The 12,260-nt window shown below is 43.5% G+C and overlaps 1 protein-coding gene across 2 annotated transcripts in view; it reads left to right on the top strand.

The window, feature by feature from the left end:
* LOC143923543 (NACHT, LRR and PYD domains-containing protein 1a allele 5-like) overlaps positions 1-12,260 on the top strand; it is a 51,029-nt gene that overhangs the window by 17,320 nt on the left and 21,449 nt on the right. For both annotated transcript variants that reach the window (XM_077447300.1, XM_077447301.1), the window contains 2 exons: positions 666-955; positions 4,410-4,532. In XM_077447300.1, the coding sequence (XP_077303426.1) occupies positions 666-955; positions 4,410-4,532 (413 nt within the window). The remainder of the gene's footprint in view (positions 1-665; positions 956-4,409; positions 4,533-12,260) is intronic.

Below are 12,260 nucleotides of genomic sequence, written 5' to 3'. Positions count from 1 at the left end.
CGTAGACAGCGGTGCCCATTTTCGGGCAAATATCTCCTAAACCATATAGGTTTAGGAGATATTGCTTGGACCTACAGGTAAGCCTTAATCTAGGCTTACCTATAGGTCCAAGTTGTTTGGAAGGGTTTACTTCCCTTTTAAGTACCCTCTCGCAGAATGCACAGCAAGAGGACACTCCCACTGGGCTGGTTCCGAGAAAGAATTGTCACTCAATACACCTAACTGGACTGCGTTCTAGCACCTGCCAGAGATGACAGCGCCACCTATGGTCAAGCAGAACACAATGCAATCCAGCTAGACTGGTACTGAGACCAAAATTTTGTATAAATGAACCCAAAATCAAATTGCGGTTCCAGGAATATTAAATGACAGAAACACAGCGCGTGCTCTTCAGGACCCAGAGCAACATAATTATCCTGTGATTGCTAGTTCCCAGGTTGTCCCATATTTCCACAGCTTTGACCAGATCTCAGTCATTTGTAATGAATAGGTCTAGAAATGCTTTCTTTCTAGTCAGGGAATCCACCATGGGGCATGAAGTTGTCCTGTAAAACATTTAATAAATGAATGATATGAACTTTTGTACTTTGGTATTCTTCAATGCCCACCCCAGAGGGAGTGTGTGTGACACAGATACTTATGTACTGCTGTTTTTAAACTTACAGGTCTTGGTAAGGACAAATCCAGCATTAAATATGGCCACTTTAAAGATGAAAACTTACATTTCAAAACCCCAACAAGCATCAATTCATCTTACATTGTGTTGGAGAATCCCACTTTCTCCTGTGCCGGAGTTATGATTCGTTCGACTTCCTTTTGGCCACTGAAGAAAAAATCTATTCAAATTTCAGGGAAGGTTCTTTTATACTTCCGAATAATGAGTCCACACAAGGAAGACTGCAAAGAATACCGGACTCATTTGTATCTAGTGCCCCGCAAGAAACCTGAACTGAAGGTAATAGGTCCATGTGTATTTTTACCTTACACATCACTGCTTATTTTGCTGACATCATTGCGTACAATTTAGGACCAGCAGTGATAATATTGAGAGTGGGAGAAGAGACAGGAGTGCTGGAACTTGTGAAGTCATGATATAAGGAAAGTGTTCCTCTGTTCAGATTCCAACTACAATAAAAACAAGTATTTTACCCTCCATATGCATGGGATAGGGTGGGGATCGGCATTTATTTTTATTTTTTTGGGGCAGCTGGTTTTGGAACTTTAAAATAGGTGTGAAGGTTGTGATTAAAAGGTAAGCTTTAATGGCAATGGAGCTCCAGACAAATATCATGAAAGATATTTCATTAACTATAATAGCAAGTTGCAACATTTAAAGAATATCTGAACTAAAAAAAACTAAAACTCAAAAGCCTCTCAAAATAAAATATTATTATTGTATAGTGATGGGTGCAACACAGTTCTCTATTGCCCCATACACGTGTTCGGAAATTCAGATGGAAAAAGTCAGAACTGTTTATGTTGTCGGAAAATCCGATCGTGTGTGTGCTCTATTGGACTTTTTCCGTCTGAATTTTCGACTGAAAAAGTTTGAGAGCAGGATCTAAAATTTTCCGGCAACAAAATCCGATCTGACTTTTTCGGATCATGTGCAGAGAATTCTGATGGACACATGCTCAAAATAAATTATGAGATGAAAGCTATTGGCTGCTGGCCTCTTTATAGTCTCGTCGTACGTGATTCACGTTACTTCGTTCTGAACGATCGGATTTTCCCGACAACTTTGTCCGAGGGTGTGTAAGCAACACAAGTTTCGGCCAAAATCCATCAGAAAAAATCCAATGGATTTTGTGGTCGGGATGTCCGACCGTGTGTACAGGGCATATGAGTTTTGCCTGTTAACAGTTCAGCAAATGGGAAAACAAAATATGCTGTTTACTCACTTATCAAAGCAAACCCTGGGTGATGTAGAAAGGATGGACTTCCCGCTCATTACCCGGCTGTCAGCATCCTAATAATGTAATGTATCCCCAACCCCATTCAGTCGGGTGCCAGGAATTCCCCAGCTAGAAGCTGAATATAAACAAATAGGTGAGACGCTGTTTGAGGCCGTTGATCAAATATGGCCATGGCAATTTTTTTGGTCAATGACATCAACCTGCATTCCCGCTTCTTTTATTACAACCAGCTCCTGTACAGGGAGATATCATTTATAATGACAGACCATTGGGACTTGATCACCTTGGTGGGTCAGCATTTTTTTTTGGAAGGTCATCAGGTGTCATAAATAGTGATCTATTTTTCATCTACTTTTCTGTTTTCTGAATGATCTGGTTAATGTGAAATTATATATATATATATATATATATATATATATATATATATATATATATATATATATATATATTTATATTTATATTTATATTTATATATATATATATATATATATATATATATATATATATATATATATATATATATATATATATATATATATTTTACACATAACAATCCATCAAATGTCATTTATCGTCATTTTTTTATTTACTTTTTCACTGACAGGATTGGAACATCCCCATGCATGTTATTTAAAGGAATTTAGCATTTCTTATATTTCACTTTAACCACTTGCCGCCGAGCTGCGGTAAATATACTGCTTTGGGTCGGCTCTCTGCCACTGGCATTAGTACAGTAACAGTGGGCATTTTTAGCACTGTTCACTGTAATGATGTCACTGGTTCCCAAAAAAGTGTCAAAAGTGTCAGTTAGGTGTCCGATTTGTCTGCCACAATGTCCTAGTCCCGCTAAAAACCACTGATTGCTGCCATTACTAATAAAAAAAATTAAAAAAATTAAAAAATTACATAAATCTATTCCATAGTTTGTAGACGCTATAACTTTTGCTTAAAACCAATCAATATACACTTATTGGGATTTTTTTTTTTTTTACCAATAATATGTAGCAGAATACATATTGGCTTAAATTGGTGAAGAAATTTGATTCTTTACATTTTTTTATTGGATGTGTTTTATAGCAAAAAGTAAAAAATATTGTTTTTTTTTTTTATAGCGCAAAAAATAAAAACCGCAGAGGTGATCAAATACCACCAAAAGAAAGCTCTATTTGTGGGGAAAAAAGACATCAATTTTATTTGGGTACAGCGTTGCATGACCGCACAATTGTCAGTTAAATTAACGCAGTGCCGTTTCGCTAAAAATGGTCTGGTCATGAAGGGGGGGTAAAACCTTCCGGGGCTGAAGTGGTTAAAGGAGTTGTAAATCCTTATGTTTTTCCACCTTAATGCATCCTAATTTTGACACCATTGTCATTTATACAGCGATCAGTGCTATAAAAATGCATTGATTACTGTAAAAATGTCACTGGCAGGGAATGGGTTAACACTAGGGGGCGATCAAGGGGTTAATTGTGTTCCCTCAGTGTGTTTTCTAACTGAAGGGGGGAGGGGACTGTGTAGGGTAGATGACAGATTGCTGTTCATACTTGAACAGTTGATCTGTCTCTTCTCCCCTCAGAGAACCGGAAACTGATCCCACACAGATCCCGGTTCTCCGTGTGTCAGCAGCGGTCGTGACCGGGAACTCGTATCAGCTCCAGCAGCACGCCCCTAGTGGCCACAGGATGAAGCGACGTTACATAACGTTGTTTCGCCCAGCCGTGACATTCTGCTGCAGTACAACTGGTTAAAGCGGTTAAAACCTTTCACGGATAAAAGTGATCTTGCAGCGAATACGAAAAAAACGGACCGCCTGCTGAAGAAGAGAGTACCGGGGTTATGGTAGCTAGCTGCTGCCATAACAATGATATCCCTCTTCAAAGTACCGACGTATAATGGTCCAGAAGTGGTTAAGCTTTTTTCGGCTTTTATCAGAGTTAGCGCCTTTTTACAGCTGAAAAACTCCTCTCAAAACTCACTAGAAAACGGCCCCAACCAAAAACTGCTGATTACAGACTATGTGTGTATGGACACATGGGATAACATACTGGAAAGTTTATTGGCTGCAGAAAAAAATGGCTGATGCCAAAAATAGCCCGTCCCAAGTAACAATTGTTATAGTTCAGTGAATTCAGCCCCTATGACTAAACTGAGAAGCACAAGCCTTGTACATAACTGCTGCTTTACATTGTGGATTAGTCAAGTGATATTTTTGTTAATTTAAAATAAATAAATATTTTATATAATATTTCTTTTATTTTAGGATTTATTATTATCACGTATTTATCACGTATTACACATTTATTTAATCACATGTTCATTCATGAGTATGTTTTTCTATTTATTCTATGTTTTGGGTATGGTGTTTGTAGATAGCTTACAAATTTGAGCTGCAGCTATATTTTTAGTGATTTATTTATTTCGTTTTTAGCGTGCTATCTAACCCTTTTTTTTTTTCTAATTTAAAATAATTTTCTCTGTTTCCACTTAATACAGAAACTTGATGATCTGAAGAAAGAAACTGGATTTATAAAGGTTGATAAACCTGGCAACACCATATTGATTGTTGGTGAAACTTACAAAGTGAAAACTGTACCAGACGGCAAAGTAATGCCTGAGGTAATACTATTAAAAGGAAAGGGGGTTTAGATTGCGCTATGGACCACTTGCTATAGAGTGGATTGAATTTATGAAAAATATGTAATATGGGAAAATTAGGAGGGAAAATAGGTAGGGAAAATAGGTAAGAGCAGCCTCTATTTATTTCCACCTTAACAGGTGGAAAGGTACTAGGAAGAGGTGAGGAAAAATAGACTTGGCGCTATACCTTCCCCCTGAAAATCTGTATGTTTTAAACTTTTATACGATATTTCTCATATCGTCTTCCAGGACAGCCTTTGAGATATAGGGCTCCTCCCTCCGGGACAGGAAACACGTCAAGCCAATTAAATAAAAGGTGTGGTCCTCCAGGCCCTCCTCAGTTTTTGTGTTTCCTGCCGGACGGGAAGGAGCACGTTTGGAACTGGTAAGGGGAGCTCCTTCTCAGGGGTTTTGCCTGGGGAGAGCACCTTGATGGACCTGACCCTTAGCACCCCTCGGTCCGTACGAAGGGAGGAGAGGGTAGCTTTCAGTCCCCGCTGCCATTTAAACGTTCGGAGAGAACGGGACCCCGATGCGCGGCAATCTCCCCCTCGGAGCGCTAACCGCTAGTACCTGTCGGTCGGATGGCGGCGGGAGACGTTCGTTTCACCGACCGGCGTCCGGGTACTGTGAGCGGTGCGTTCGTAAGGAACGCACGGCGTCGGGGCGGAGACTTTGCGTTCTGGCGTACGGAAGTGGGAGAGACGCACTTCCGCCGGATTCGCGTCATCAGGGGGCGCCGCAGGACCTGTTCCAGTCCTTTGGGCGCGGCGGTGTGACTACAGGGTTGCCTGGAGCGGTGTGAAGGCTCAGAGAGACTGAGTGAGACACAGGAACCATGGAGAGTGCGGTTGTGCAGGTGGACTCCGGTTCAACAGGCTCCAGTACCTCTCAGGTAAGCTTGGTGAGGGCAGACCAGGACTTACACTGGGGGGTGGGGGGTCACTCTGACCTATAGTACCTTCCCGGGGTGGAGAACCTGCTGGTGAAGGGGGGCACTTCCTAGGCGGACCCTAGAAGCACAGTGGTGTGGTCAGGGGTGGTATTTTAATGGGACCCTGTTTTTCTTTGTTGGTAGGTTAAACAGGACAGAGCCCAGATACCTTTGCCCAGAAGGAAAAGTGCCGTGTGTAGGCTAAGTTAGGCACCGGTTGGGGGAAGCCGCTTGCCCGGATTGTGTCAGTAGCCTGGTGAAAGAGGACTCGGTGGCAGCTTGTCACAATGTTTTAACATCCGTAAAGGATGAAATTGCATCCACCTTCCAGTCATTTAAAAGCATGATGGATAGGGTGCAGGGTCCCTCTGTCTCTTTACCCAGGGCTGTGAGTTTGCCTTTCTTATCCGAACCAAGTCAGGTGGATAGGGAGAGGTTACCCAGGTCATTAGCCTCCTCTAGGACAGAGTCTACTTCTGAATCTGAGGGGGAGGAAGAGGCCATTAGATCTGCCAGATACAAGCTGTCTTTGGATGAGGTGGGTGACCTCCTCAAGGCTATATATGACACTTTGGAGATCAGGAAGAACAGGTCCAGCTTTCAAAACACGACATGATGTATCAAGGGTCGATTGTAATGAAAGACAGGGTATTCCCCGTCCATAGGTCGCTAGTGGAGGCGATTCTGCTGGAGTGGGAACAACCGGAAAAAAAGGCCATTTTTTTTCAAGTAGCCTTAAAAGGAGGTTCCCTTTTGAGTCGGATGCGGTGCATCCCTGGAACAAGGTTCCCAAATTAGATGCTCCCTTGGCTAAGGTCTCTAAGAAGACAGATTTGGCCGTTGATATGGATTCACTCAGGGATCCTACGGATAAGAGGGGAGATGTGCTGCTTAAGAGAGCCTGAGGATGCCTCTTCCAGCGGGCTTAAACCGGCCCTAGCAGCTACCTGTGTGGCCAGAAACTTGGAGTGTTGGCTTACACAGTTACAATCGCATATTTCTGCGGGTACTTCTAGGCAGCAGCTGTTGAAGTCCTTTCCGCTACTGTTCAAGGCTGTGGGCTTTTTAGCTGATGCCTCTGCAGAATCAGTCAAACTGGCTGCTAGATCTGCAGCACTAGTGAACGTTGCCAGAAGGGCCGTTTGGCTTAAAACCTGGTCAGGAGACACAGCTTCAAAATTAAAGTTATGTGGATTACCCTTTTCAGGGGACCATTTGTTCGGGCCCGGCCTGCAAGAGGCGTTAGAGCGCACGCAGGATAGGAAGAAAGCTTTCCCAGAAAGGAAAAAGAGACCTGAAGGGAAGCGCCTTTTTCGAAGCCCCAGGCAGCAGAACCTACAGGAACGGGAGGTTCGCCCCAAAAAGCATTGGCAAGGGAAGAGGCAAAGGAGGAATCTTATTCAGTCCTCCTCAACCCTCCCCTAAAACACAGTGACTCCTGCGTCCCGGTGGGAGGAAGACTGGGGAAGTTCCTCCCACACTGGGAAGCTTCAACCGAAAGTCCGTTCATTCGAGATATAATAAGGAACGGCTACAGGTTGGAGTTTGGTTCAGTTCCCCTCCCAAATTTTCAAGTAACAAGGTTACCAAGGGACCAAGAGAAAGCAGAGGCTTTGGCTCTTCTTCTGGGGGATCTGGTGGACCAAGAAGGAATGGCGTAGGTGCCTCAGGAGGAGCGAGGCTTGGGGGTTTACTCCCACGTATTTGTGGTAAAGTAACCTTCGGGAAAGTTCAGGTCAGTACTGAATCTCCGCCCTCTAAACAGATTCATAAAATACAAGCGGTTCCGGATGGGGTCAATCTTCTCGGTAACCAAGTTCCTGTTTCAGGGCTGTCACATGGCCACAGTGGATCTCAGGGATGCATATTGGCATATCCCGATTCATCTGGAATCTCAGAGATTTCTCAGGTTGGCGGTGAGGGTGAACACGGGTGTGTTACACCTCCAGTCTCGAGCTCTCCCCTTCGGGCTTTCAGCCTCACCAAGAATCTTTACAAAGGTTCTGGCAGAGGCACTGGCCCCATTAAGGCTCAAGGCTATAACAGTGATCCCATATCTGGACGATCTACTGTTCATAGCCCAGTCGGCCCAACAGCTGCAGAGGGACATACAGGAGGCCTTGGTTTTTCTGCGCTCACTAGGGTGGCTGATAAACCAGGAAAAATCCCAGCTGACCCCCTCACAGGAGGTCCTGTATTTAGGATACAGGATTTCTTCGGTGGAAATGAGGGTATTCCTTCCGGAGGGGAAGATCTGCAAGCTAGAGCAGGCGGTAGCCCAGCTTCAATCTGGTCGGGAAGCCCAGATCAGGGAGGTTATGAGAGTCCTGGGGTTGATGACATCATGCTTTCCAGCGGTGGTCTGGGCAAGGCATCATCAGCGTCCTTTACAGAGACTCATGCTCCGTTATTGGGATGGCAGGCAGGAGAGCCTGGATCAGGTTATGCCCCTATCCTCGGCAGTCAGGAGGTCTCTTTGGTGGTGGCGGGCCCAGGTCAACCTAGGCAGGGGTCTCCCCTGGTCCCCACAAGCTACGGTGGTGGTCACGACCGATGCCAGTACGCTGAGTTGGGGTGCCCACCTAGAGCTTAGCCCAGGGTTCCTGGTCGAACCTAGAGACAGGTCGTTCCTCAAACCAGAAGGAACTTCTGGCAGTTTGGAAGGCTATAGAAACCTTCCAGTCCCAGTTACATGGCAGGGATCTGCAAGTTCGCTCAGACAATGTGGCAGCAGTAGCCTACCTGAACAAGCAAGGGGGAACCAAAAGCCCTGCACTCCAGGTAATTGCGGACAGAAGCTTCTGCTGGGCAGAGAAGAACTTGTCCGCAATATCAGCCATTCACCTAAAGGGAACTCAGAATTTACTGGCCGACTTTCTCAGTCGCCAGAAGATAGGTCAGGACGAGTGGTCCCTCAACAAGGAAGTGTTCGAGGAGATTGTGTCATGCTGGGGAAGGCCAGAAATAGACCTATTTGCAACAGAAGGCAACAGGAAGGTGACGCACTTTTTTTCGGTTCACCCACAGGATCGGGCCAGGGGGATAGACGCCCTTGCCAATCCATGGCTGTTCGGCCTGTGTTATGCCTTTCCTCCCGTAAGGATGGTGGCGGAGGTCCTGCAGAAGTTCCGTTCGGAGACTACGGACCTCATTTTAGTAGCTCCTTTTTTGCCAAGGAGACCCTGGTTTGCCAGCATAAAGAGATTGGCTGTCCATCCTCCGCTGTTTCTACCAGTCAGGGAGAATTTACTTTCCCAGGGGCCGATCCGGTGTCCTCAGATAGAGAGGCTCAAGCTTGCGGCCTGGTATCTGAGGAACAAATCTTAAGGTCACAGGGTTTCTCAGAAAGAGGGATTATGACCTTGTTAGAATGCCGTAAACCAGTTGCTAGGTCAATTTACGCCAAGGTAGAAAAGAGGTTTAATTCCTGGTTGCGAGAACAGGGAATTGCAAGCCCCAGGGTCCCGGCAGTCCTGGACTTTCTACAAGCAGGGGTAGAGCTGGGACTATCTATCAGCACTCTAAAGGTACAGGTGGCGGCCTTAAGCTTTTTCCTTCAGTCCTCCCTTCAGCAGAATCCATTTGTCAGGAACTTCTTCAGGGCTCTGTCTAGATCCAGGCCTGTCAGAATGAAGACCTGTCCTACCTGGGATTTGGCCTTGGTTCTTAGGGCTTTGACCCAAGACCCATTTGAACCATTAGAGGGAGCATCACTTAAGTGGATGGTACTAAAGACTGTTTTTGATAGCGATCACGTCAGCTAGAAGGGTCAGTGATCTGCAGGCACTCTCGGTCAGAGAGCCATTTTTGTTAATCTTAGAGGACAGGGTAGTACTTAAGACTGACCCTAGTTTTCTTCCTAAGGTTGTGTCCACTTTTCATAGGACACAGGATATTATTTTGCCAACTTTTTTCTCAACCTCAGACGAGGCGAGATCTTTAAGTTTGTTAGACGTCAGGAGAAGTCTATTAATTTTTCTAGAAGCCACTAGGGTCTTCAGGAAGTCAGACTCACTTTTTGTTAATTTTTCGGGCGCCCGCAAGGGCTGCAAGGCGTCCAAAGCGTCTATCGCCAGGTGGATACGAATGGCGATAGTTAAAGCCTATGAGTTAGAGGGGAAGCAGGCACCCTTAGTTAAGGCACACTCTACTAGGGCGGTTTCCACATCGTGGGCAGAGAGGGCTGGAGCCTCTCCGGAGGAGATCTGCAAAGCAGCAACGTGGTCCAGCTACTCAACGTTTGCAAGACATTACCGTCTGGTTTTATGGTCTGATAAAGAACAGACTTTTGGACGTAAGGTCCTCCAGGCAGTGGTCCCGCCCTGACAAGGTGAGCTCCTTGCTTATCATCTCAAAGGCTGTCCTGGAAGACGATATGAGAAAACCGGAGTTAGACTTACCGGTAACTCTTTTTCTAGGAGTCTTCCAGGACAGCCTGGCTTCCCACCCAAAGTTGTTTAAATTGGACTAAGTGGTGAGGATGTGTATTAACGTGATTGTTAGTGTGTTATGTCTTTCAGAGCCTCCCGGCGGTTCTTGGAGTAAAACTGAGGAGGGCCTGGAGGACCACACCTTTTATTTAATTGGCTTGACGTGTTTCCTGTCCCGGAGGGAGGAGCCCTATATCTCAAAGGCTGTCCTGGAAGACTCCTAGAAAAAGAGTTACCGGTAAGTCTAACTCCGGTTTTTCCAGCTTGCTGGCAATTAAATGAAAATATTGAATATTATGAAACCAATGAATGGCAAATGCTTACCATAACCAATTCTAGTGATATATAAACCAGTGCAAATACAAATAAATTACATGTGCCACAAATTATATACTGTCATTATTTAAAAAATTATTAAAAATGCAAGTGAAAAAATGCAAGTGAAAAAAGTGGTGGCTATTTCTTGCCTAAAAGTATGGTGACTGTGCTTGATCTATGATAAAAGAATCATGCTGGATATAGTCAAGATGAAATAACGTGATAACCAGCACACAGTGGCAAACATAAAAAGCAAAAAACATGTATTGTGCAAAAAAACAATATTAAAAGTTGGAATTAACATTCATAGTGAACCATATATATTTATATTGTGAATAGTCTTTAGTGAGTGGCGTGATCCTCCGTGCATAAAGAGAAGGAAGGGGGGTGATGATTTCCAAACAGTGATTTCCTTGTTCAGTGGTTACTTCAATAATATGCTCTCACCGGAAAAAATACCCCATCCGGGGTGGATCGACCTTCACAATATCAGCTATTGTGTCGCTCTCTGGCTTGCTTCTGATGTGATACTGGGGGTCTCTCGTTTTTCGGTGAGTGTAGTAAACCACGTGTGTTATGTCAAAAGAGAGGCATATCCATAGCGTGATACCGTTTAAAATACATATTTATTAAAGAAAATGAATAAAACCTACTTACAAACGTAGATATTGCAATTGCAGTGATAATACAGCGTTCAGGCAGGTTTAAAAGTCCCGCTCAGCTTCCTGGTTAGTGCTAGAGATGTACGTCGTATGGCCACGCCCTACGTGTTTTGTCACTCAGATGACGTCTGAGTGACGAAACACGTAGGGCGTGGCCATACGATGTACACCTCTAGCACTAACCAGGAAGCTGAGCGGGACTTTTAAACCTACCTGAACGCTTTATTATCACTGCAATTGCAATATCTACGTTTGTAAGTAGGTTTTATTCATTTTCTTTAATAAATATGTATTTTAAACGGTATCACGCTATGGATATGCCTCTCTTTTGACATAACACACGTGGTTTACTACACTCACCGAAAAACGAGAGACCCCCAGTATCACATCAGAAGCAAGCCAGAGAGCGACACAATAGCTGATATTGTGAAGGTCGATCCACCCCGGATGGGGTATTTTTTCCGGTGAGAGCATATTATTGAAGTAACCACTGAACAAGGAAAACACTGTTTGGAAATCATCACCCCCCTTCCTTCTCTTTATGCACGGAGGATCACGCCACTCACTAAAGACTATTCACAATATAAATATATATGGTTCACTATGAATGTTAATTCCAACTTTTAATATTGTTTTTTTGCACAATACATGTTTTTTGCTTTTTATGTTTGCCACTGTGTGCTGGTTATCACGTTATTTCATCTTGACTATATCCAGCATGATTCTTTTATCATAGATCAAGCACAGTCACCATACTTTTAGGCAAGAAATAGCCACCACTTTTTTCACTTGCATTTTTAATAATTTTTTAAATAATGACAGTATATAATTTGTGGCACATGTAATTTATTTGTATTTGCACTGGTTTATATATCACTAGAATTGGTTATGGTAAGCATTTGCCATTCATTGGTTTCATAATATTCAATATTTTCATTTAATTGCCAGCAAGCTGGAAAATATCTTATAAAAGTTTAAAACATACAGATTTTCAGGGGGAAGGTATAGCGCCAAGTCTATTTTTCCTCACCTCTTCCTGAGGTAATACTATGCATTATATTTCTATTCTAAATAGAAAAAGAAAAAAAAAATGGACGTTTCTATATCTAATTATATAAAAATATAAAAAAAGAAATTTGCTTTGCGAAGGTCTCGCCATTTTTGCAGAAGCAACGAAAAATACCCATGTTTGTAAAATGTGTGGAAGAGTTTCTTTGTTACCTTTTCGAATATTCCCTAACATTCGATCCTAAGACAACTGCACTGTATCAGAGCCCCACTACAAACTAAAAACACGATTTTATTCATTTTTAATATTCAAAGCAAACTCCCCATCCATCCATGTTTCCATGATTTATTTTGT

The sequence above is a fragment of the Lithobates pipiens genome, unplaced genomic scaffold, assembly GCF_037356315.1.
Source record: "Lithobates pipiens isolate NorthernLeopardFrog02 unplaced genomic scaffold, aLitPip1_a1.2 Scaffold_22, whole genome shotgun sequence".
Lineage (NCBI taxonomy): Eukaryota > Metazoa > Chordata > Amphibia > Anura > Ranidae > Lithobates > Lithobates pipiens.
The sequence above is the reverse complement of the archived record's forward strand: the minus strand, read 5'-3'. Positions and strand labels throughout refer to the sequence as shown.